This window comes from Xiphophorus maculatus, chromosome 3 (genome assembly GCF_002775205.1).
Source record: "Xiphophorus maculatus strain JP 163 A chromosome 3, X_maculatus-5.0-male, whole genome shotgun sequence".
Classification (NCBI taxonomy): Eukaryota; Metazoa; Chordata; class Actinopteri; order Cyprinodontiformes; family Poeciliidae; genus Xiphophorus; species Xiphophorus maculatus.
This window is the reverse complement of record NC_036445.1, coordinates 31,863,835-31,891,607: the sequence shown is the minus strand read 5'-3', so window position 1 is coordinate 31,891,607 and position 27,773 is coordinate 31,863,835. Positions and strand designations below refer to the sequence as shown.

Here is a 27,773-nt window from a genome sequence, read left to right as displayed (position 1 = left end):
TGGGACTTGAAAATTGCTATTCAATCCTAAGAAGTATTAGCCAATATATTTCTGAACATTTCTTTGTAGCGATACGCAGTCATTCACCTGCCAAGCCAGTGCTGATTTTTGTGTCGTCAAGAAGACAAACCCGCCTGACTGCCCTGGACCTGATCGCCTATCTGGCCACAGAGGACAACCCCAAGCAGTGGCTGCACCAAGATGAGAGAATGGTATGTTGGCACCCTGTCCTGTTTCCAAACCGCAGTAATCAGCCTTTATTCAGAGAAAAGATTACAGATCTGTTTAACTACCAGCATCGTATCTGAAGATCTGGGCCTGCCAGCTAGGCTGATTACTTGAAGGATTATAACTCTTTTTTTGTAGCTTTAATTTGGCAAACCTTTGCAATAAAATCCTTTTCAAAGTAGTAAAGCTAATTACATACATCAAAAACACAACATTCTGAATTCAGGCTGTAGTTTATCCTTGCTGAACAGGGATAAACTACAGCCTGAGTGTATTGCTGAGTTTGTGATTAAACTATTAAATATTAAAATATGACAAATATTATACTGCTGCTGCTAATAACCAAAATGGTAGTATAATTTTTGTTGAATATGGACTGATATCTAAATTTTCAGAGTAAGCTTTTTTTGAATGTTGTTTTGTTTTAAAATGCACTTTAACAAATTAAATAATTTTGAGGTAGACCAACAGTTTGAAGCAGTGTGCTTCATGTCTTCGGAATGGCATTTGGGACAGTTGGCAAAGGTGTGTGTCGTTGAAAAAAAATACTATTTCCAAGCACTGTTCAGGTAAAATCACTCAATCAGGTTTATTCATATATTGTGCACAATACAGAGAGCTTGTAGGACAATCAGTAATGAAGCAGGTCTGGATGAAAAGCTCTGTCAGGCAGAGACAACAGATGAGTTTTATACCAAAGATAAAGAATTAACAACAAGGGGCGAGACAGGCTGGGTTCTGATGCAGCTGCAGAAAACAACTACCAACCTTCTACATGTAACCCAAATAGTTCTTTTGGTGAGAGTTCACAGTCATTCATATAACATGACTAGCAGATGTGACCTTATTGTAATTTTTCCATCACATTTCCCCCCTTTTGATTATAAATAAATATGATAATATTTAATATTAATCAACACAAATTTCCCTCCTCAGTCATAAGACATAACACAACACTATCCTGGAAGACGCAACAAAAGAAACATATAGCAAGATACGAAAAACCTACAGACAGTCCCCTAGTCCAGTGGTCCCCAACCACCGGGCTGCGGACCAGTACCGGTCCGCGGACCAATTGGTACCGGGCCGCGAAAGAAATAATGAACTACTTCCGGATCTTTTATTTTGAAAATCCTAAACCGGATTTTACCAGTTACGTCTTGCTCGTCAAAATTGAGCCAACTTGCAGCAGAATGAGTAACAAAACAACATCGGAGTACTGCGGCTCATGCCCCCGCCCCCCTCCCTCCCGAACAACAGCATCGGACTCGATACTTACGACGCGTTCCCCCCTCACAATCAGCTCCTAATAGACATTTAAAATGCAGCTTAATTCATCATCCTGTTTAAAATTGGAAAAAGGAGAGATTAAAGTTTTCACTTCTCCAAGAAGTTGTTGTGAAAGAGAAGAATTTGGAAGCTTCCATTCATATACATAATTTAGAGCAGATAAGTCAAATTGCACAGCTATGCGAGTCCAATTAGAATGTGACGTAACTTTTACACCTACCAGTGTTAAGATAAGATCAATCCCTAATCAGCACATCAGATCTCGCCCTACAAGATTTACTGGGCACATATTACTGGACATGTAAATTTTTTGTCAAGTGTGCTACTGCCAGCAAGCAGCTCTAATTTACCAGAAACAAGAAAAACAGGAGACTCATTCAAATCACCTCTCAAACCATCTCATGCAATAATTCTTTAAGAACTTAAATTTCTCAATCAATCAGTCTAGTAAACAATGTTCAGTAACACAAAACATACAAACTTATCTTAAACGTCTTTTTTCTTTCGCTTCTCTCCCCCTCCTCTTGCTGGCATCGCTGCAGCGAAATCCTCTCCCATCTCTCTCCTCTGGCTTCCTGTCAGTCCAACTGGTCCTGGCATTGGATCTTAGGGTTGTCCAGATCGTCCCTGAGTCTATGTCCATGTTGTCCACCGATGAAACAATCGCCAAACAGTTCAGTTCTGGAACCACGTAGACCCATTCTTCTTGAATTGGGTGGGATTTCCTCTTTAGACTGCAAACGTCTTTGCAGAATCCAACAAATCAGCTTTGTGGTAGCTCTGCCTCTTACTCCTTTAAGAGGGGCCTTTATTTCCGATAAAGGTCTTTCGGATTCTCTAAAGGTTTAGTTCCCTTAATTTAGAAAACCAAACCACAAGAAAATACCTGCCTTATTCACCGTTAAGGACTTTCACTAGGACTTTAACCTAGAAACCCGTGGTTCCTGGAGGGACTCTAACCCAACCGCTGTTATTTTTTTTGGGATAAAAAACAGTCGCTTGTTTCTTATTCTTTTTATTTATTTTATTTATTTATTTTTCATTTTCTTCTTTCTGGGACTTTAACCCAGAATAACGCCAATCTCTATTCCTCAGGGTGAAAGGTGTGATATTCTGGGGTTGGAAAGAACCAGCAGAGGGAATGTGGAGACGAAGTCTTTTTAATGGTGGAACGCAGGAACAGAACAGCCACTTCAGGACAAGTTTTTCTTGCCAACCCAACCTAATAAGTTGGCCCACTAAGAACTATACCTAGAACAGGTATAACTGTATTTCTACCACTAGAGGCAACAAAGCACTCTATTATATTCTTCCCCTTTTAGATTTCTACTGCAACTAATATGTAGGAAAAAATGCATAATAACAGCAAATAAATTCCCTATGGCCTTCACTAAGAATTTAACAATTTAGGCTGCACTTAATGCTTTATCACCTTAAAAATCAACTAGCAGTAACTAAATCATACTTTATACATTTTCAAAGATTCAGTCTCTTTGGAGGAACTCTGTGCCTCACAGGGTATCTGCGCTCCGCTGATGGGCTTTGGGTTGTTTTAGGGGTTGATACCGAGGGTTCTTCTGTTGTCTGCCCAAGTGATTCAGCAGGCAACGGTGATGCTGTCAGGGTTCCTCTCGGACTTCCTGGAACAACACAGTCTCTGATCGCTTCGGGTTCCTCCACGAGCACTTGGGAAGACATAACTGGAGATTTCTCCACATCTTGTTTCCATGGTAACATGTGGTCGACATGTATGGTGCGCGTGATCCCATTTAACTCCAAAAACTGGCGGAATTCTTGTGACACCAGCTGAGGTCCATTGTCTGAACCAAGTTCTTCTGGAAGTCCATATGAAGAGAATAACCTTCTCAAGATTTCAATGGTGTTGTGTGACGTGATGGATGTCATCGGGAATACTTCCAACCATTTTGAATGACTGTCAATGACCACTAAGAAATAGTGTTTGTCTTTTTCAGCGAAGTCAATGTGAATTCGTTGCCACGCGCTTTCAGGCCATTTCCACAGGTGGAGTGGTGCGACCGCTGGCAACTTCTGCACAGCCTGACAGATTTGACAGCTTTGGACCAGTTCTTGTATGTCACCATCACACCCTGGCCACCACAGGTAACTGCGGGCGAGAGCTTTCATATGACATATGCCTGGATGTTCATGATGCAGGTCTTTCAGCACTTTCTGTCGGTAACTTGGTGGAATGATAACACGTTGTCCCCAAAGAACACATCCTTGTTCTGCTGACAGTTCCTGTCTGCAAATGAAATAAGGTTTAAGTGTTTCATCCTGCACATAAGTTGGCCACCCATTCATGGTGTAGCTCCACACTCTGCTGAGAAGCGGATCTTTCATAGTCGCTTTCTCAATGTCTTTTGCTAATATTGGTAGTTCTTCCACATGAGAGAAGTAGAAGATGCTTCCTTCTTCTGCAGTGTTGTCTGGTGAGTTCCGCGGTAAACGTGACAACGCATCCGCATTTGCATGGTCAGCTGATCTTCTGTACTCAATGTCATAGTTATATGCCATTAGAATAAGAACCCAGCGTTGCATCCTCAAAGCAGCAAGTGTTGGCACCGCTGACTTTGGTCCCAGTATAGTCAACAATGGCTTGTGATCTGTTACGAGCGTGAATTTTCTTCCATACAGATATTTGTATTTCTTGACTCCAAAAATGATGGCAAGAGCCTCTTTCTCTATTTGGGCATACTTCCACTCAGCATCGGTTAGCGTTCTTGGTGCAAATGCCACCGGCCTTTCCTCTCCATTTTCCAAGATATGAGAAATGACTGCACCAACCCCATAAGGTGATGCATCACAGGCTAATCTCAATGGCAGGCGTGTGCTATAATGCACTAACACTTTGTTCTGCAGCAGTAGTCTTTTTGCATCTTCAAATGCTTGTGTACATGCTGTTGTCCAAATCCATGTTTCATTTTTTCTCAACAGGTTGTGGAGAGGCTGAAGGATGGTAGATGGATTGTTTAGAAATCGACTGTAGTAATTCAGAAGACCCAAAAAAGACTTCAGTGACATTGGTTGGTTCTGGTGCCTTTGTTATGGCTGCAACCTTTTCCTCCATGGGGTGCAGTCCATCTTTGTCGATCCTGTGTCCCAAATATTCCACACTGCTCTGAAGGAAACGACACTTTGCAAGCTTAACTCTCACACCATGCTTCTCCAGGCATGTGAGAACTTCTTCCAACCTCTGTAGATGTTCCTTCTCCGATGACGCAGTGATGAGAATATCATCCAGAAAACAGGTCACATGATCCATCCCTTGGAAAATCTGATCCATCACAGACTGAAAAATAGCAGGAGCACTGGAAACGCCATAGCTGAGGCAACTGTACTTGTACAGACCTTTGTGGGTGTTGATAACCAGATACTTCTCTGACTCTTCATCTAACTCCAGCTGCTGTTAGGCATGAGAAAGGTCCAGTTTACTGAATGATGTTCCTCCCGCCAAAGTAGCAAAAAGGTCTTCAGCATTAGGCAGTGGATAATGTTTCTCTTCAATGCACTGATTTATGCTGACCTTGTCGTCACCACAGATCCTAATGGTTTTGTCCGTTTTGGGCACCGTAACAATGGGAGATGCCCACTCACTTTTCTAGACCTTTGAAATCACCTTCACCTTTTCCAATCTGTCCAACTCTTTTTCTACCGCTTCCTTTAGTGCATAAGGAACTGGGCGAGCTTTACAGAAAACTGGTGCAGTGTTTGGCTTAATGCGAATCCTGGCCTTAAATCCCTTGATGCAGCCTTGGTCATCTGAAAACACTGCCTGATGGCGTAGGATCACTTTCTGTAATCCTGGTTTTGCATCTTTTTGCACTAGTACGTTGTGTACTGTGAAAATCTGTTTCCAGTTTAGCTGTAGTTTCTTTAACCAGTTTCGTAATTTGTAATTTTGTAATGCTGCAGTGAGTGCTGCATACTCCATCGTGCTCGGTACTTTCGGAGACACTAGATTCTTAAGCAGCCCATATGTATCTGCTCCGATCACAGAGAGAAAAGTTCAAACAGTCTTCTCATCCGGAACATCCTTAGCCAACATCCATTGTTCCAAACGCTCCAAATATGACTCAAAATCTTCCTTCGATTCATCATATTCAACCACACGACCCACGTGCATAGCCATATTAGCTTCTCGATGCTAAATCTTGTAGCTTCGGAGAAAAAAGAACATACGGTTGTTTCCCTTACTTCCGTACAAAGTCCTTCGATAGGCTCATCTCTGTCACGCTGTGGAAATCTTTTAAAATCCTCGTCGCCAGTTGTGATATTCTGGGGTTGGAAAGAACCAGCAGAGGGAATGTGGAGACGAAGTCTTTTACATGGTGGAACCCAGGAACAGAACAGCCACTTCAGGACAAGTTTTTCTTGCCAACCCAACCTAATAAGTTGGCCTACTAAGAACTATACCTAGAACAGGTATAACTGTATTTCTACCACTAGGGGCAACAAACCACTCTATTACAAAAGGTTTATCGAATTCTTTACTATTTTAGATTTAATTATTTAGAATTTGTAAAATTAATTTATTAGCCTGAGTGAGTATCCCACCTGATAAGAGAGGTTTTGAGTTTGTTGATCCCAGCGCTGGAGCCGTGGAGCCGACCAACAGCCCTTTTCTCTTAAATCGTAAACAAGGTTTGAGGCTGGAATTTAGTCCAGGTTGGCCAAACGCTGTTCGTCGACGTCCTTGGATGTCCAGTCGAGGGATCCGGGTCACGGCACCAAATTGTCGTGGGAAAAAATGTTATTTCCAAGCACTGTTCAGGTAAAATCACTCAATCAGGTTTATTCATATATTGTGCACAATACAGAGACATTGTAGGACAATCAGTAATGAAGCAGGTCTGGATGAAAAGCTCTGTCAGGCAGAGACAACACAATGATTTGCTGTTGACCTGTCCCAAACATTCATGAGTACTTCTATGAGGCACTTTAGACTAGACCTCTTGCGATAAACAATAAAACACATGATAAATGAAAATTATCGACCTCATTTTAATTTATCTGCTTTATCATTTCTTTCTGCCTTTTTCTCTTTCTATTGATGACACTGGATGAAAAAAGGCTCAACTCAGGTGCTCTCCGCTGACCCTCCCTTCCTCATTTCCTTAGCTTAAGGGAGGAGTGAACTATTGCATCAGGTAGTCGGATATGCCCATATTCTCTATCTAAATCTAATGATTATTGAAAGGCTATATAGCATACAGACTTCATAATCTGTACTCATTTGGTTGAATGTAGTTTTTGTTTCCACTTTGGTTTATGTTGTGTTTAGTTTTTATTCAAGTGCATTTTTTATTAATGGAGACTGAGAGTCGATTTTATTTTTGGTTGTTTTATTTTGTTTACCAGTTCCAGTGTTAAATGTTCTTTTGAAAATAACATTTATTTATTTTTGGCAGAATGTGCTTGCATTATTATGTCCTTACCATTACATCAATTTAAAATGGTCTTCAAACAATATTGTTGTTTATCTAAATTTTGAGACTATTAATCGCTCAGCAAAATTTATCTTGACAGGCCTACTTTAGATAACAGCAATGTGTTTACTCAAAGGCGGCTGATATACTGTCTATTTAAACAAACTGCAGTTTTTTATTGTCAAGTCATAAAAAATGAAAAGCAAAATGTCAGTTAGACCAGCTCTGCAGATTTGTTGCTTCAGAGTAATCTGAGTTAGTAATTCCTGTCCCTGTATGACGGTCTCTGTGTGTGTTCTGCTGATTTACTGCACTGCCTGCTGCTTTTTGGTCCTGGCCTGTGCAGCAGCTTCTAAAGATAGCTGCCTTATTCTCTCTGGGGTCGCTCTCACCTGACAACATGTTATTCTGTCCTGGGAGGCAAAGTTTCAGTCGTTTTTTTTGTTGTTGTACGTTTTACCATGAATTCATGTTTGTTATACTGATCATTTTAAGTATTTTAAATGTGCTTTTTGAATATTGCTACACTTTTTAATTAACAGATCTCTAGACTACATCAAACTGAGCACTTATTATAAAATATTTTATTATTTTAGAATTTAGATTTAGGACCCAAACCTGATCCAACATTCGAGTTGGGGTGGGCCAGAATTATGTGGTTGATGGTCGGGTCCAAGTCGAGCTTCGGTGGCATGTTTAATAAGCATAAAATACATCCAGAACAGAGAAAACCAAACAAGAATGTACGATGTAAAGTTGTTGTAATCTACTTTTTATGGTGTGAATAAAGTAGTACATAGTTTATCCAGTTGTGGAAATAAAGAAAGTAAGCACAGTGCAATTGTTAATCAGACTGTAACAAACCCAGTGCACTGCATGAGCTTGCGTCTCCGCCCTGTGCCTCTCTAACAGTGGAGATAGGATCCTATTAATCACACATCTCAGAAGATTTGCACTTGACTCTGACTCACCTTGCTGTTATAACAAGTGACAATAAGGAGCTGGAAAATGGTAAGAAAAGCTAAAAACAAGAGAAGTTATATTGCTTAAATAAATAGAAGTCTAAAAACAAAAGCTGCAAAATTGTAATTAAAACAATACATCGGGATTTACTCAGGGTCCAAGCCTTTAACTAAAGTTGATAAGTCAGGTTGAATCAGGCTCAGATAATGCCTACGGGCCTGGGTTGGGTTGGGTTATTTAGGTCTGATCTAAACTCTACCAACTGCCGATTTAAAAAAACACACATTCTACTCTTTCCTTTCAAATACAATCAGTTTTTGGGAAGGTTATACAGTATCTCTCCAGTAGATTCCTAATAAATCAGAAAAGACCAGGAACCTCATGCATAAAAGAGTTGGTAAGTTTCAAACCAGTGACATGCAGTGAGGTTCATAGCTGGTGAGGCACTGACTTAGTCAGATTTACAAATATAGACCATCCATAGCCACACTGCCACTCGGAATAATTCCCTTAACTCAATGAACAGTTAACAGACATCGCATTGGTTGTCCAAAAAAGCTGAGTGCATGTGCTCAGTGTCACATCCAAATGCTGTCTTTGAAAGATAGGTGCAGGGGTTCTGTCAGCATTGCTGCAGAGATTGAAGAGGTGGGAGGTCAGTCTGTCAGTGCTCAGACCATGCGCCGCACACTACATCAAATTAGTCTGCATGGATGTCACCCCAGAAGGAAGCTTCTTCTGAAGTCTACACACAAGAAAGCCCACAAACAGTCTACTGAAGACATGTCAACAAAGGACATGGATTTCTGGAACCAGGTCCTGTGGTCTGATGAGACCAAGATTAATTTGTTTGGTTCAGATGGTCTCCAGCATGTCTGGCAGCTGTCAGGAGTACAAAGAGAAGTGTGTGATGCCTACAGTCCCATAGTGGTGGGAATGCCATGGTCTGGGGCTGCATGAGTGCAGCAAATGATGGGGAGTTACATTTCATGAACTCCAATATGTACTATGAAATACTGAAGCAGAGGCTGATCCCCTCCCTCTGGAAACTGTGTCACAGAGCACTGTTCCAGCATGATAATGACCCCAAACACAACTCTAAGACGACCACTGCTTTATTGAAGAGGCTGAGGGTAAAGATGATGGACTGACCAAGCATGTCTCCAGACCTAAACCCAATAGAACATCTTTGAGGCATCCTCAAGGGGAAGGTGGAGGAGCGCCAAGTCTTGAATATCTACCAGCTCTGTGATGTCATCATGGAGGAGTGGAAACGCATTCCAGTAGCAACCTGTGAAGCTCTGGTAAACTCCATCCCCAGGAGAGTTGATCTGAGACTGTAGCTGGTAAACAGACCACAGGAGAGAAGGTTGCTGGTTATGAAGTTATGAAATAGATAAATTTGCCGCTATTTTACTAAATAAGCCCTACTACTTCTGTTTAACGTCTATAATAACTTATCTGCAGACTTCTTTAAAGATCAGAAAAGCTCAGAGAGGTTAACTTTACGTAAACATTGATGTTAGCACCTCAGCGAGATCTAGAATTGTAAGACAGAGATATCAAGGAAAAGAAAAATCAGTAGCAGCTGGTAGGGCCCCTTCAGGGGCCCCTCCAGACATCCAGGGGCCCTCCAAACACCCAGGACCCTCCAGACATTCAGGGCAGGCTAGCTGGGAGCTCGGGGAGGCTAATCTGTGGCCGCTGGGGGAGTCTAGGCTCTGGTGGCTCTGGGTGAGCCCAGAGAGGAGCACTGGAAGACTCACTGGGAGGAGCACTGAGAGATTCACTGGGAGGAGCACTGGGAGACTCACTGGGAGGAGCACTGGGAGACTCACTGGGAGGAGCACTGGGAGACTCACTGGGAGGAGTACTTTGAGACTCACTGGGAGGAGCACTGGGAGACTCACTGGGCGGAGTACTTTGAGACTCACTGGGAGGAGCACTGGGGGGCTTGGGCGGATCAGATTGCCCGCTAGCTGGGGCTGGAATCGATGAGACCGGCAACTCTGGCTTAGATGGAAGCGACTTTCCAGCCATTATGGCCAGAGCTGCTTCTTGTTCCCACCTCGCCTTCTCCAACATCTCTATCAAGCCCAACGAAAGGAGGTGCGGAGTCCAGTCTTCTAAGGTTAAGACCATTCTAATGGCAATGCTGAGATGTCTGTAGGCGCAGTAGGGTTTGGCCATGGTTTCAACATAGTCCTTTATAATAGACTTTAAGTCATTAAAGTCCCATTCAAAAATCAGGTCAGCCGGGTTCATGTTATTAATTTTGTTCTCTGACTGTGAATCCTCACCGTAGTCCTTTTGTCGGGGCTTTCTGTCATGATACTGGTTTGTTAAGGTAAGGATGGATGAGGAGGACACAAGTTGTGGTGTGAAAAAGGATAATTTAATCAATGCTCTCACAGATTAACAAAAATCCAGGCAGCACAGGTGAACTAAGAGGCAAGAAACTCAACACTGGTAGCACTGCAACGAAGGAACGACGACAAAAGACAGCAATGGCAATGACAATGACAAGGACCCGACAGGGAACAAGAGACACAGGTGGGTATAAATACACAGGGAAGGTAATTAGGGGAAACAAGGGGCAGACGGGATGACGCAGGAACTAAATAAACACACAGAAAACCAAATACTCACATAACTCACATAGCTCCGGTGTTGGTCTTCCTTTGGTATTATTTCCTGCTTCGATTGATAATCCACTCTAGAAAACTGTTTAAGTGTAGAAATGTAGTCATCCATGTTAATGTCAGAAGAGAGGAGAAAACAATAAATATATTGCTGCACTTGACTTATTTACTGTATGGCTGGCTCGCTGTTTCTTACCCTGCAGACGTGGAGTCACAAGACCAATGTCTGGGATCCTGAGCGCCCCCTGCCATGCAGAAAACTGCCTGCCTCACCTCAAAACTCTGCCATTTCTGATCGCTCCTGAGCACACGAAACACGTTACACACACAGTTGGTGACAAAAAGCACTGTACATTATATACATAAGTTAAATTATGGAAAATCAGTTCATATTTTAAATGTTTTTAACCATTTTATTGGTGATGTGCAGAGAGGAGGAACATGCTCCCATTGAACGGTAGCCAGCGCAGTTAGTGAGAGGTTGCACAATCCAAGGTGAGGCTCAGCTCGCTGCTGCCTCGCCAGCTGTGCTTCCGAGCATTTGAATGGGAAATTGTGAAAATTCAGGGATTTTGAACAAAAAATCATCAAAATTGGTTAAACTAAATTAAAAATAAATACTTTATAGTATAAACCACAGGGTTAAAACAGCAATATAAAATATCTTCTCATTATATATATTATTTTTCCTCCCCTGACTGCACTTCACTGTTTCAAACTAATACTTGGCAAAGGGACAACTTTAACAAAAATAATCAGATCTATAAAACGATGTCCACTCATGTAGTCGTGCACCTTTCCTTTATACATCGCAATTTAGATGAAATGGAGTGCAGCTGGAGATACCGCGAGATGCCTATCGCCACCTGTAAATATAATTAGTATATATGCACCAATAACGATAGTGGCTGCTGCTTTCCAACACTATCGTTAATGCTATTAATGCATTTTATTTAAAAGGTACCACTCAGAGCTCACAAGGTTACCTCACAAACAAATTAAAGCAAAAAGTTTTAAAAGCAAATTATTTTAAGGGGTAATATTGTGTATATTCCAGGCACATAGTGCCCTTTTATAGCACAGTCAAGTGATGTTACCTTAAGTTATTATAGAAATTGAATGTAAATTTGACTTTGTAATGTAATGCCTTGAAACTGGGCCTCTGTCTCTTTAAGAAGCTCCTGATCTTTTCGACACTCCAACTTCAGCACCTTATCACAACAACGTTTCTACATTAAGCCTTTCACGGTGTTCTTAGGCGCATTGGACTGAGAAGTAGTTCCTAAGATGATCCAGATGCTCGTTTTCACCAGGTGTTTGCTTTGCTGAGGGATGACAGGGACATTCCCAAACTGTCAGCCAAATCCTGCTAAAATGATCCGCTTATGATAAATCCCAGGGTAGTGAGACCTTGAACCATCACTGGTAACTACATCTTCTTAACGTCTGACTACAGATTCCAGGAAAGTGTTCATATGGTTAGTGTTAGCATTATTTGCACAAATATATTGCTGCAAGCTGTTTATTTCCACATATTATGTTATCGGATGGATAATATATCAAATTATTCTGTATAAAAAGTTATACAGAATAACTTCTTTTTCACACATGCACTATCATGAAACTAGGGACCAGTCTTAACCCTCGTAAAGTATTCGTCCTCTTTGGTCTGGTGTGTTTCTGACATATTTTTTGCTCTGATCCGTCTGCAGATAGAGGACGTCATTGCCACAGTGAGAGATTCCAACTTGAAGCTGACCTTAGCCTTTGGGATTGGCATGCACCATGCAGGTCTTCATGAACGGGACAGAAAGACTGTGGAGGAGCTGTTTGTCAACTGCAAGATCCAGGTATGAGCTGCAGCAGCATAGTCACTTGTTTATATTTCATTGTTTACAAGTAATCCAACACCTGGTAAAAAGTATGGAATCATCATTCCTACTAATTTTACTTCATGGTTGAAATAAATTTAACTAGGTTTGATGTGTTGTTCATTCAGACATGGCATTCATGTCTGAATGACATTTGGGACAAGTCATTTCTTCCAAATATTTGCTGTCCACTAGTGATTTCCTTTAGTCCTCTGTAACCTTGTTTAAAGGAATGTATGGGAACTGTAGTACTGAATGCTGATATTTCTGAGCATCTGTTCTGTTTTGTCTTGTGGATTGTGTCTTGTAGTTGTTATATGAAAGACTTTCCACATAGACTTGCTGATGATTGTTATCTTCTAGATTATCATATTTTTTGTTACATTTTCATTCCTGTAAAAAACATTAACAGGTTCTGATCGCCACCAGTACTTTGGCATGGGGAGTAAACTTTCCTGCTCACCTGGTGGTTGTCAAGGGAACAGAATACTACGATGGAAAATCCAGGCGCTATGTGGACTATCCCATTACAGGTACACAGGCTTGGATATTTTCACTTCTGCATCTGATAAAGTCAGTGTAGTACAGATATGTACCAAATACACTAAACTGCCACTTTGAGGTACACCTGATTAATTGATTGTCAATGCAACTAGCAAAGCAGTCAATCACATGACATGAACTTAATCCCTTTAGCCATCACTAGGTGGTGCGGATGACCTAATGAGGTTCAAAGCAAACATCAGAATGGAGAGATTTGGGATCTAAGTGACTTTGAACGTGGACTGGTTGTTTTTGACAGTCAGGCAAGTCTGAGGATTTCAGAAACTGCTGATTTCCACATAACCATTTCTCAGCTTTACAGTGAGTGTTAAAAAAAAGAAAAAGTATTCAGTGACTGGCAGCAGTATAGACAAAGTGTATGTTGATATCAATGGTCATGTGGGCAGGACTGGTTCGAGGTGAAGGGTTGCTCAAGAAAGAGTGTCATCCATCTATCTATCTATCCATTGTCTTCTGTTTATCCAGTTTCAACAAATGTCTATGCCTCTCCTTGTATAAAGTACACAGAACATTTCCAGTTATAATCCCATCTTCTGGTGAAATATTTCAGTGAGCTCTGGGGAATCCCTGGGGTCTACCTCCGGTGATACAGGCCCTTAAAACTAGCAGTGGCATCCAGGAAACATCCTGATCAGATGCCCAACCACTTCAACTTATCCCTTTTAATGAGAAAAAGAAGCGGTTCAGTTTTGAGCTTCTTAACCTGTCATAAAGACTGAGTCTAGCCAGTCTCCAGAAGAAGCTTGTTTTCAGGAGCTGGATTCTCGTTCTGTCAGTCCTGATCCCTGTCTCAAGACTGTGGGTGAGGTTCAGAAAGTAAACAGAGAGCTTTGCTTTTTGGTTCACCTCTTTCTTCACTACAGTAAACCACAGCAGAACTCAATTTACTGCAAAGCAGTGGCTCCAATAACCACTTACCACCACCATCATACCAGTACAACCAAGGTATGATGAATACCATTTCTGAATGGACGATACACCAAGTTTTCAAGTAGATTGGCAACAGCAACAGAAAACCCACACCAGGTGCCACACTTGTCACACAAGAACATAAAAATGAGGTCACAAGTCTGTCAAAATGAGACTACTACTGACTATGTCCATCCCTGTATGACCCCAGTATAACTATCCCCTCATGGCTGCTTTAATATATCATATAACATAGATCAATACTCTCACTTTGTTTCTTGGACATGACTTCACTGTATTCCATGGTCTCCATAGTCATTAGACTCTAATCCAACAGAGCATTGATGGAATCTGGAACACAAGATTTACATCATGGATGTTCAGCCAAAACATGTTAATATGGATTCAAATCTCCAGGGGTGTTTTCAACAGCTTGTTGAGTCTTTGCTGCTAAGTGTTAAGGCAGTTCTAAACAAAAAAGTGGCTGGGGGGTGTATTTACACCAAACTATCTTTTAAACTCAATATCTTCTTACTTTGCTTTGTTTTCTGATACTAACCAGCGTAGTGAACTTGTCTTAGATGAAAAAAAGTTCAAATAATGAGAAAAAAATAACAACAGTTACACTTGATTAAAATTACTGTACAGATTGGCCTATTTAAAAGCAGTTGCAAAATGGGTTGAAAAAACAGTCTGTTGTAATATTGTATTGTTCATGTAGATGTCCTGCAGATGATGGGACGAGCTGGTCGTCCACAGTTTGATGACCAGGGCAAAGCAGTTATTCTGGTCCATGACATCAAGAAGGATTTCTACAAGAAGTTTCTCTATGAACCGTTCCCTGTTGAGTCCAGGTAACAGACACTTGTTTGCTGAATTTCCTCTTTTACACAACAAATGCCTGCGTCTCTCCGTGTATAAAGTACACAGAACATGTCCAGTTAAAGTTCCAGTTTAGTAAACTCCTCTGGTTTCTCTACTTGGTAATTGGACAGAAAAGGCTTTTGCTTGGCATAACTCCTAAGAAATGTTTGGGTATGTAATTACATTTTAAAGATTGAACTTTATAAAATTAAAATTACAGATTTCAGTGGAAGGTAATATTTCACTTATCCACAAGTGATTGGTGCTGTAGGTATTGGTTGGGTACAATACAGTGACATTTTTTGTTTTTTTGTGTAGCAGCAAAGGATGTTAGCTCAGCCACTCATCAATATCTCTGTCTGGTTCTTGTGTCCTCAGCCTCCTCAGTGTGCTGTCGGACCATCTGAATGCTGAAATTGCAGCCGGAACCATCTCGTCCAAGCAGGATGCAATGGATTACATCACATGGACATACTTCTTCAGACGGCTGGTGATGAATCCCAGGTTTGTTGTAGAGGAACACACTGCTCACGTTAAGAACAACAATGGAAGAGGGTTAAAATCAAAACAAAAGCAAACATATCCCTGAATTACACCTAAAAACAGACCCAGTTAGAGGTGTGCCGTCATTTTGCAGTTCAACATCTGCTCTTTAGACCTTCTATTTCAGAACATTCCAGCCTGTTGGTATTTCACGGCTGTCAGACCACGTTAAAGGTTGGCTGATGGATTTTACTGGTCAGGAATCCAAAGCACTGGTTATCTTGGAATTCTCGTGGCTCATTATTCATTGTGTGTATATTCTAGGAAAACAATGTCAGTAATTGTTAATTTTCCCTGTTGTTTCAGGTAGCATTTCTGTTAATTGTCAGGTAAAACCAACATCCAGATTATGAGTTTCTGCAAGAGTTTTCAGATTCATCTTTTTTCTGTTGACTTCACTGGGAGAAATCCTCTAAAATGTGCTGGACTTGTATCTTATTTGTTCCTGTGGTATTCAAGGCTTTGGTGTTGATGAGAATATCAACCCAATATATAGACCCATTCAATAAATTGCAATTTTATTGAAAAGTCCATTTAGTTCTGTAAGTTTATCACAAAATGAAACACATTACATACATTAATTACACACAGGTGGTTGTTTGAAAGACTTTTTCTGTTAATTATGGTTTTCTCCTTACAGTTAATGAAAACATGACATTTAAAATGAGAAAAAATACATATATAAACTTCTTTGGAATGTATATTCAAATTTATTGATCATGACTGTATAACCTTTAGTTAAGTAAATGAATCAGTATGCTGGTTTATCTACATTTTTAAGAAAAAGGAGCTAAGGACATCAGTGTCTGTATCTGTTGTTGCATTGGTCTCCTTATCAAGAGAGACTTGAGGGTGTCATGGCGAACAGTGTGGCAGCATAGAAAACAGGTCCTGCGTCGCTAGATATAAAACCCCCCCTAATCCAAGGTTTAGCGCGTTAAAAGTTACTCTCTCTCAAGAAGAATGAGTGGGGATAAAAACAAGAAGGGACGAGTCCAGTCTCGGAACTCGGAAATGCGACACAAAAGCAAAGCCTGCGGAACACACGCGGTCGAGGAAGGAGATAAGATGGTGGATGAGGCCTTGCCTGCTACAATTAGCTCACTAAGAAAGGTGGTGAGTGAAGTAATGGCGGAGGGCATGCGGGACCTCAAATCAGAAATGAAGAAGGAGTTAGCGTAAGTGAGAATGAGCTTAAAGGAGGAAATTAAAGTCCTATTGAACGAGCTGACAAACGAAATAAATCAACGGGTTAGCGCCACTATCAACAAGACCGAGGAGCGTCTTGGAGAAATGGAGAAGAGCATGGCAGAGAAAGAGAGTTGGGACATTGGAGTGATGCTATCGTCCAGCTGCTAAATGACCAGAAATTACTTCAGGAGAAGATCACGGATTTGGAAGGACGCTCACGCCGGAATAATTTGCGGGTATATGGCATCCCTGAAAATGCAGAAGGTACCTCAATGCAGAGGTACGTGGAAAACATGCTTCGAACTGAACTCGAGGACAGTTTGGATCTAGGCAGTGAGAAGAATCTGGGGATAGAGAGAGCCCACAGAGCGCTGGGTGCGCAGCCTCCAGCGGGTGCTCCACCTCAGTCCACGGTGGTACGCTTCCTGAAATTTAACGTTAAAGAACAAATTCTTCACGCAGCGTGGAAGAAGCCTATATATATACAAGAAAAACGCATATTCTTCGACCACGATTATGCTGCAAACATACAACTGAAGAGGAGAGAGTATGCTCTGGTTAAGAAAGCACTCAAAGAAAACGCTATCCAGTTCCAAACCCCGATGGCCAAAATGCGTGTGCACTTTGACACATGGTCATGGTCATCTACAGCAGCGCGGAGGAGGCTGCGCTGGACCTAAGAAGATGTGGATTCACGGTGGGACCGGTGTCTGCAAACAGGTCCAAAGTCATCACAGCCGAGGCGATCAACAATCTTCTGTCAACGGATATAGTGGTACCACGACGCGTTGGGAGCGCGCCTGGCCTGAGAGAGAGCGCACGGGAAAAGCTGAAGGTGTTTCAGCGGCCAGGCGGAGAGGACGTTGCTATGGTTGAATAATCCTCCTTATCCCCACTGAAGAAACAATTGATCATCTTGCAGCGAGAGAAGCAGGCCATCTGATTAGTACCAGTGTGTCACGGGGTGGCTGTCTCTGCGCAGGAGTATGGTGAGGACTGTGACCCCCCCTTCATAATTGGAGTAATGAAGAACCGATGCAGGTGACTCTTAAATTAGCTTTTTCAGTTTCCTTCCTTTAAGTAGGCAACTAGGCAGGGGCCCCACTTAGTGGCACTTCCCCCTACATTAAGAGGAATAAGGGATCCTCCTATTTGGAAGATCTGTTCATTGTTATGACAAGTTCTGTTTTTATGTATTTCTGTTCTTTGTGTGTTCTGAGGGCTAGGAGTGTTGTCATGCAGGTGGAAAAAAACATATTGGTGTCTAGAGAATATGCAGTGTTATAATATACAGACGCTGAATGTGAAGGGTATAAAAAATCCCATTAAAAGAAGCAAGATAATTTTAAAGTTTAAACGAGAGCAGGTTGACATTGGTTTCTTACAGGAAACACATTTGTCAAATGAAGAACATGAGAAAATAAAGAAAACGGGTTATAGAAAAACATATTTTGCTTCTCACAGATCGGGGAAAAAAAGAGGGGTAGCCATTCTTATATCAAACAACATCAGATTTGATTTTATTTCAGAAGATAAAGAAGGCAGATTTGTGTTGTTAAAGGGGAAGTTGGAACAGGAAAAGATCAAAAGCAAGCAAGAATTAAAATTAATGGAAGCCTTTCGAATCAAATAACATTACAACGAGGATGTAGGCAGGGCTGCCCATTAAGCCCACTACTCTTTAAATCTTTTTATTGAACCATTGGCTCAGGTTATTAGAGAGGAGTCTGGGTTGGAGGGGGTGACAATAGGGAATGTGGAAAACAAAATATGCTTGTATGCGGATGATGTTCTAGTAGTAATTAAAAACCCTAAATCTGGTATTCCATCACTTATGAACATTCTGGAAACATGTGGCAGACTCTCAGGTTATAAACTCAACATACAAAAGACTCAAATTTTGACCTTCCCTTTTTGTCCCATCAAAACAGTTAATAAATAGTTATCAATTCAATTGGCATCAACTACAAATAGAGTATTTGGGTGTTATACTAACAAAAAATTTGGCTCAATTATATGAAATTAATTATAAACGAATAAATAAGAAAATATATAAGGACCTGGACAGGTGGAGTCTGCTTCCCCTTGACTTCGGCAGCAGAATCCGAACAATAAAGATAAATGTTCTTCCAAGACTATTATACATATTTGCAGCACTTCCAGTAGAGGTTCCAGCAAAACAATTTAGGGAGTGGGATAAGCACTTTTCAAGGTTTATATGGAGCAATAAAAGGCCAAGAGTAAGATACTCGACATCCATAAATATTACAAATATTTATAGATTCATATGCTGGCAAAAATACAAAAGGCACCATCGGCAAATGCTACAGAAACTTAACATCTATGAATAAGAACTCAACTAATTATATTAGATAACGATGGGAAAAGGAAGCAGACGTAATAATTTTACCTGAGGCTTGGATGCATATTTTGAGGAACACTCTGTCTACCACAAATTCCTTAACATGGCGCGATTTCGGCTGGAAGAATCTAATCAGATTTTTTATTACACCGAAGCAGAGATCGAAGCTGGGTGGTTCACAGCTCTATTGCACTGGGAGTGCGGTGTGGTTTCTGGGGCTGCTTTCATATTTTTTGGGACTGACCTCTGTTGAAGACTTACTGGAAGGATGTTAATCGAGTAATCTATGAAATCCTGGGTATAACCTTTTCGTTTTCCGTTACGTACCTCGGAATACTTCCTGAGGGACTCAGTAATGGGGAAGCATTCTTGCTGAGGATACTTTTGATTGCAAGCAAGAAAGCGATTACTAAATGTTGGCTCCAACCTAGACCTCCAACTCTGAAGCTTCTTGTGAATAATTATAAACCTGATCCACAATATGGAAATATTGACTTTTACAATACGGCTCAAGAAGGAGAAAGGAGAGAAACTCTGGGAAAAGTGGGATCATTTTATTGCCAAAGGTGTGTAACAGATGATGTTTGTGACTCCACATCACTCGGACAGACACCTGGGAGTTTTCCTTGTTGCTTACCATTTGTGATTTTAAACAGTGAAATATCTGTAACATTGTAATGTCCATCAGTGTGAATACATGCCACCTGCCCTAGCCCTCATGTTCGATTGTATGTAATTGTATGTTTAAAAATTGAATAAAAATAAAGTAAAAAAAAAATAAAAAATTGAGACTTGAGAGGTAGAACAGAGATGTAATGGAAGATGCCTGTGCCATCCAATTTGTTGACTATACTGCCTTAAATTTGTAAGACAGATTCTTGTTGGTCCTATAAAACAACAAGAATGCAGGAGTCAGGATTTACTGTACCTGAACCAAAAGTTCACTCTCAGTTCCACTTAGTGACTGATGGAGTTCTTCTCTGATGCCAGATTAATTCTAAAGGCAAGTTTTTTAATTGATTGGTTTAGTTACCTCTGTGATGTACTGTGTGTAAAGTTGAAAATGTTTGCATGTCTGCACCAAGAACACATATTTACACTAACAGTTAATCATATCTGTTCAGGTGTCTCATGCTACAGATCTAATCTCAATCTCGTTGTAATCTGTTGATGACAATGACAAATAAATCTTATCTTATCTCTTATCTTATCTCTTATCTAATCAATGTTAGGGTCTCTGAGTCTTCAGTTGTAAACAGTTCAGACATTTTAATTAAGCATAAACCCTCTCATTCTGTCATGATTGAGTCAGACTCACACCATTTAGTTCCTATATTTGAACCAAATGATTGGAACTTAACACCATCTCAAAACATGAATTTAAACTGCATGAGCTGAAACATTTGTTCTTCGGATTTAGCCTCTGAACGGGGAACACCCCACTTTTTCTCTGCTCTTGTGTCTTCTTCCTCCAAATCCAATAAATCACCCATGCTTTCAGCTTTAATAGCCACAACACAGCAAACACAGCAGAGGAGTCCCAGGGGAATCATTAACCGCAATGCCCTGCTCCATAAGGAGCCTGGCTGTGATAATGCTAATGGATATAACTTAATAAGACAGGCCCTGTGAAATCTGTATGATAATAAACACATGCAGTCCTTAGAGGTTTATGCTGGTAACATGTGGGATAAAAGGAATACTTGTCATTTAGCACACATTAATTGCAACGCCAACATCTCTTTGCTGCTGGTTCCATCCCTTGAATATGAGTGGAATTATACACTTTTGCTCCAAAGAGAAGTACTTCTTTTGTTGAGTCAGGAAGATTTTATCTGTGGCAAGTGTAGAATAAGAAGTGGACAGGTTCTCTGAATGATTTTTAATTGATGCATCTGTGTTATTGCGGTTAAATCTGACATAATTCTGATGTAAAAGATGAAGGTGATGGCAATAGGCCTTCCAACCTTAAAGAAATCATCTAAAATAACAGGAAAAATGCAAGGAAAGTTGCTCATTTTCCTCAGCAACTATGAGGAGCATCTGACTTCTGTAATATGAGGTGTTCCTTAGTGAACTGTAAAAAAATTATTTTCAGTACATAATTTGTAATATAATTATTACAAAACAGAAACATTTATTTCAAATATAATGCTGCTTTCACATTGTTTTATCTTTTGAGAGATCCCTGTCTCAATTTCCATCTGAAACAAACCTCTTGATTGAATGAGAACTTTTCTAAATCTAAGGTACCTGGAGAACAGAAATAAATGTCATTGTTGCCAGAACTTCAGTTTACATTAAAGTTCTGACTAGCTTTCTGTGATATAGCAGAATGTTTAGTTGTTTTTACCATCCTTTCAAGAAACCTGTACCTTTTATCTGATTTTTAACGCTACACACATATACTGGCATTTTGAACTAATAAAGCCTCCTACTGAGGCTCATGTGGCAACTCTTACACTTGAGAGCTGAACTTGGAACTCATTTTGGCTTAGGCTCTCCTCATGCCAGTTAATGATAGACTTGTTGTATGTCCCATATATGCGACACCTCAGTCAACACGTCCACACAAAAATTCAGCGCATGAGTGACAACTTTTTTTCATCGCAGATGCAACATATGTGTGTCCACAGAGCTTACCTTTCTTTAAGCTTCCTTTCCAAGTGATGATAAAAGTTGGACAAAGCGCTGTTGAATTTACATGTCGCCATATCTTATGATTTATGTAGCGGAATTCTATTACTGACGATTAGACAGACATCTCAGAAGAAACCGCTGCGAATGTCTTGGAGCTCCGAATGCGAGTGAAAGGGGGAGGCGATGGGTGACAACAGACAGACATAATTAATAAGTCACGTTATTGCTTGGATTTTACAGCACCACGTTAAGTCCCTGAACTTCACATTTTAACGGGAAAAAAGTGCAATGTGACTTGGATGTAACGAGCAATGCGACGGTTTTGAAGAAATGTAGTGAAGTAGAAAGTACAGATACTTACTGTAAAATGTAGTGGAGTAACAGTCGAAAGTATCCATTATTAAATCTACTTAAGTATAGTACAGATACACGAAAATTGTACTTAAGTGTAGCCGCTCTCATCCGACTCATCTGTTGTATGTACTCTGCGTTGTGTGTAATAGGCAAAAGGAACCAGCAGACGACGACATCGGGGTGTATTGCAGCAGTAGGGCAGGTTTATTCTGTTTAAAACAAGAATATTCTTAGCACACCAGTTCTTGGGCTCTGGCTTTCCCACACACACCTCTCCCCAGCGCAGCTTGGCGCAAACTCATACAGGACTGTGTTAAAACCAACCAAAATTCTCTCAGACGTTCACAAATAATAAAGTAAAATGTCAAGACAATTAAAATAAGACCCACACAAAAATGATCTCCCCATTAGTTACAATTTTTATAGCTCAAATTGAATTAATAACCAAAAGGATTTTCCATTATAATATGAAAATATACTAAATACATTAATCTAACATTCAGATAACATTTTGGAGCAACTCACATACCTGTTTAAAACAAGTATATTCTCAGCACTCCAGTTCTTGGGCTCTGGCTTTCCCACACACACCTTAACCAATCAAAAGAACAAAAATGACCACATTGGCATGGTAAACTCAATAAATGTCATTAACGTGGGAATTAAGTACCCAGTACAGTGCTGCGGTATACATAAAACAGTTGGGGAACAACATGTAACAACTTGTGAGTTTGGCAAACATACTTTTTAGGACATTTTGAATACTTTAATACACAAACAGACGACAGCTTTGTACGCTTACCTCTCCCCAGTGCAGCTCGCGCGAACACACAGGATATGACGCAGAAACAGGAAACAAGAAAATAAAAGCTTCTCCGTCAAAATAAACTACAATTCAAAAACTAAGAAAAACAAATATACACAGGTAAAGAGGATGGATGTGAGGTAAAATATAAACAGTTTTACACACTTGCTACATAAGTACAGCAATGAAGTATTTGTACTTCGTTACGTCCCATCCCTGGCGCACGACATCCTCATCTTTACTTCATACATCCCAATTAGCGGGAAATAGAGCGCAGCTGCTGGTCCGCCCTGTCGCCACCCATAAATTTGTGTGCGTGTTATGTTATTGTCTGAGGATAAATGTGGTTCAGTTTCAATGTTTACGTTTAAACAATAAATTATTAAAATCACAAAAAAAAACATCGGGTTTGATGCTTCTTGTTCTAACTTAATGTAGTCAGGTTTCAGTGGATTTCGGTGAGTTTTGATGCTTTGTATCTTGATATTGTCCACAGAAAAAGTTTGCTTGGCTGCCGCATATTTTCACGCCAGGAAAAAACTGTGCGTATACTTTTGACGCAAAATTCATTTTTATACATGCCAACTTGTGCATAAAGTATGGCGCTGCACTTTTGGTGTGTATGCACGTTTATACATGAGATCCCAGGGGTCTCATTTCTAAAGCTTGCATATACACAAATTTGAGTCTGACACTGGCATATGCCATTTTTCACATAAAGGTTGTGATTTATAAAACACAAATTGATGTAAATATGTGTGGTCCCTCCTGCCAACTCTGAGCCTTTGCACTTGTTTCGGAAACATGGGGAAATGGCAACACAGAAGGTGAATTGGAGAATAGAATCTATATTTCATCTTGATTTTCTTAGATTTTCAATTACATATCAAACTTTTACCATCAATATTTAATTTCCCTTTGGGATCAATAAAGTATTTTTGAATATGTATCTCTTTACAAATTAAAAATGCCTATTTTTGAATAGGCATTCAAAAATTGCAGTGTGATATATTTGTGTCCTGCTGAGCCATAACTATTCATAGGGACCTCTCAAATAAACAAGAAAAGTTTATAAGGCAGCCTCAATCCTAAAGCAAAGTTTTCACAATATTCAATTTAGCAGACAGGTGTTTGAATTAATACAAAATTAACATTGCCTGGACCCACTTTAAGGAGTAACATAATTTTGTGAAGTTATCCAGAGATCTGGGATGTCGGTGCCAGTGCTGAATGCAGTAAAGCCTGCCATCCTGGTTGGGCATACACCAGCATCCCCCAGATTCTCATACATACATACAAAGTGCACCACAGAGCCCCACAGAAAATAATTTCTGCTTGTTGCCATTAGGCTTTACAATGCACAAGTCTGAGCTATTTAATTCTAATTTTCTCTGCACTCATTTATAGATTATTTATTGATTAATATATTTGCATTTACATGCTTGTTTTTATTTATATTTAGTCATTTTGAACTCTCATCACTCTTTTACATATATATATATATATATATATATATATATAATAAACTTTGTCTCATATGGTTATATTTGTATTATTGATATTTATTACCTCAGATGGAGTAGCTTGTCAACGAATAAGCATTTCCCCTTGGGTATCAATAAAGTATATTGTATAATATTGTATACCCCAAAGGTACTGGCATCTAACCCCGTTTCAAAACACCAAGGGCGCAGAAGAGGCTCACTTTAATATCATCACACCTGTGAACGCTCAACTATGGATCATAGCTCCTAAACTGCCAGTAGTTGAGTTTACATTTTTCACTATTTTATGTTACTGTGGATATCAAATATGATTTCAGCTCTACACCTCACTGACATCACTTTCTGAATAAGTGAAATTGTGTTTTTTCCCTTCTCTTCCCCTGTTAATCATAATCACACGATCTGCTGGTTCATTTAGACAAACCTGAGATTCATGAGGTGCTTTGCATCTGACCACTTTGGTGAGTCTAGATAACCTCGAGCCGAATGCTGGCCATCCATGGTAATGATGTCTCATTTGAATGTCTGCCCTATTAACTTTGTATGGTACTCTACATATCTACTATGATGACCATGGTAACAGGGAATTGGGATTCGATTCCAGAGAGGGAGCCTGAGAAACGGCTGCCACATCAAAGGAAGGCAGCAGGCGCAAATTTGAATGTGGTTGTGTAGAAAGGCAGAACTTTGTGCGCAAACTTTTAGTTACAACTTAGATTTTTAAAAGGTAATTTATCTTTTTTTTTGGCATATGCAATTTTTCCTTTATGCATATTTACACTTTCCGTATGAATCCTATGCAGTCCTTTATAAATGAGACCCCAGGACTTTACAAGATATTATGAGATGAGGACTGCCCATCAATCTGTGGCATAAATTTTTTTTCTGAAATAAAACATTGTTTGGTTAAATCGCTTTCTTCTGGCAACTTGTCTTGTAGCTCATTCACAGTTAAACTTCTAAAAAGCCAATATTGTCTGTGATGCTCAGCTACTACAACCTAGAAGACATCGGCCATGAGTCCATCAACAAATACCTGTCCAACTTGGTGGAAAGAAGCTTGCTGGACCTGGAATGCTCTTACTGCATAGACATTAAAGAGGTATGTGGGTGTGTAATGTTGGTATAACTACTTGTATTTGCAACTGTCATGTTATTACCCAGAGATCCTTTGCTTTTTCCTTAAGGATGATCAGACAGTTGAGCCACTGACATATGGTCGCATTGCCTCTTATTACTACCTGAAGCACCCAACCATCCGGATGTTTAAGGAACGACTGAGAGCCGAGCTGCCTCTGCATGACCTACTCTCTGTCCTCACAGTGAGTCAGAAACCTACGATCTAGTTTAGTAACGAAGCAGATGAGTTTAAAGCAGGTCTTTTTTAATTTTTTTAATTAGTTTGCAGTTAAAGGTACTAATTGACATTGCATTTGTCAAGAAGTATTTTAAACAGCATTAATAGAGTCAGAGTTCCTACACAGTCTGAGAAAATAAGGAATCTGTTTTGAGTGTTTTACAAGTCTGGAAAAGTATGAAATGGAAAAAAATTGTATAGAAATATATTTCCATCCATCCATTATTCATTCATTCATCCATCCATTCATTGTCTGGCTTTAGCATATTCTGTGTAGTAACCCTGTAAAATAAAATCAGCACAGTGATTTACACCTGTGAAGTCACTTCACACCTGCAATATTATTGTTTGATTACTTGATTGCAATTATTGATTTTGTATCATATTTACTTCCCCTTGCTTAGCTACACACCACTCATATTCTTCTTGAGTAACTCCTAATTGTTAAAGTGTGATCACTAATTGAGAATACCCACACCTCCTAATGCCAGAGTTTCCCACCCACCTGTTTAATGCTTGTTTTGATATCACAACATTAGGCTGACACTGAGCCTATATCAGTCCTCCTCTGCTGCTTGTTTTATACTCCTGTAAGTTTGCAGCAGAGTTAATGACTAATATCTACTTGACACACAACTTCATGGAAATGCTATTTGTTTAAACATGCATGTTTGTCTTCACGAGATTCAAATGAACTAGCCATAAAAAAAGTTCTACAACAACAAACTTTGTTTTTTATGTCAGCTTTGTGAGATAGACCAAGGTTTAAACGGTAATAAAAAAAGAATCCAGTAGGTGCTTACAGCTTGATAATTTCATTGAGAATTTTCACACATATTTAAGTGGCACTCCTGAGGTAAGCTCATGTCTTAATATTCTGCATTACTGTGTGTGGCATGTTTACAATTTAACGATGAGGGATATCATGTATTGAATGTTGACGTTTTCATCCTGCTGTAAAAATGTATAAATTTACCGGCACCGATGTTGGAGTGACTGGTATGGGGTATGGAAAGTCAATTGTTGGTTCCTTTCTACCACTGAAATGTTGAAAGCATTTATAGGCGACTTAGTTGCAATTTCTGCAATAAACTGCTCTCACTTATAAGCTTGCCTCCAGGACTAATATTCCTCTGTGTTCTTTTGGAGTTTTGGAAATGGAATTTAAAAAGAAAAAAAAGAACTTCCTTCATTTGCTCCCAATCACCATACCTTGAGTCACTCTGTTAAAGCTGCAGTGTTTTGAATAGGATTTGTCTGATTCACTATCGCTCCTTTTTGTCCAAAACTAATGTGGCCACGGGACATGTACAGTGCACTGTTCTAAATTCAGCATTTTGACATCATTGGTGATCAGTGCCATTCAGCCAAACCCACATGCTCCAGTCATGTTCAAAGGGAGTGGGGCTAAAGTGATATCACCAGTTGCCAGAGAATGTGATGAGTGTTGCATCTGTTATGACACACAGAAAGTATCATAGAATTGTCTTGTATGTGGAAGTCATTTCACCTCGATGTTTTATGACGAATGGTTGGATTTTTAGATTTGGTCGTATCCAGGTGCTTTAATGCAGCCAAAAGGTTTTGAGAACTTTTGATCTGCAATGCCTCAGTATTGTGCTGAGTGATTCAAAAGCCTGTATGTAAAAAAACTGTAGGAACAGTTTGTTCACATACAACATAAGTAAAACGGATAACATGGCGGCTTTGATCTAAATTAGCTGACTTCATGCAAACGTTTGGACCATGATTCCAAGAGACTTCTTTGTAGGACATAAGTTACACAGGTGTGGCAAGTTTCATGATTGTCGGTCAAAGCAGGGCTTGGGGATTCATCTTGTGAAAGATTTCTTGAGTGGACGAATAAGGCTACGCACACCAAATATTGGACTGCACTACTGTTAGATGGTAGATTATGATTGATCTTAGCAAGTTTGGTGCAGCTTAGCTCAAATCTGTTGAGTTTAGAGCCAAACGTATGGCAATGGCATGACTTCTAAATTTGCCACAACGCCACGCCCACATCCTCCACCAAAAACTATAAGTACTGGAGGCCAAGTTGCACCAACATGTCTTATGTAACTGGACCCACTGTCATGATGATAAGGTCACAGGAGTCAGCTGTGAACCTTTCAAAGTAAACCCTATTTTTTTCTTATCTCATGGGGTTTTCCAAGTAATGTTATGATTTTGCTACTGAGTATTGTAGGGGACCAGATGAGCATCAGTACCAGATGC

At 40.0% G+C, this 27,773-nt stretch overlaps 1 protein-coding gene across 1 annotated transcript in view; it reads left to right on the top strand.

The window, feature by feature from the left end:
• Positions 1 to 27,773, top strand: part of ascc3 (activating signal cointegrator 1 complex subunit 3) — a 251,362-nt gene that overhangs the window by 208,115 nt on the left and 15,474 nt on the right. Inside the window, exons 30-36 of the mRNA XM_023330521.1 lie at positions 70 to 212; positions 12,283 to 12,420; positions 12,854 to 12,974; positions 14,636 to 14,768; positions 15,157 to 15,282; positions 25,169 to 25,280; positions 25,366 to 25,500. Coding sequence (XP_023186289.1) covers positions 70 to 212; positions 12,283 to 12,420; positions 12,854 to 12,974; positions 14,636 to 14,768; positions 15,157 to 15,282; positions 25,169 to 25,280; positions 25,366 to 25,500 — 908 coding nt within the window. The remainder of the gene's footprint in view (positions 1 to 69; positions 213 to 12,282; positions 12,421 to 12,853; positions 12,975 to 14,635; positions 14,769 to 15,156; positions 15,283 to 25,168; positions 25,281 to 25,365; positions 25,501 to 27,773) is intronic.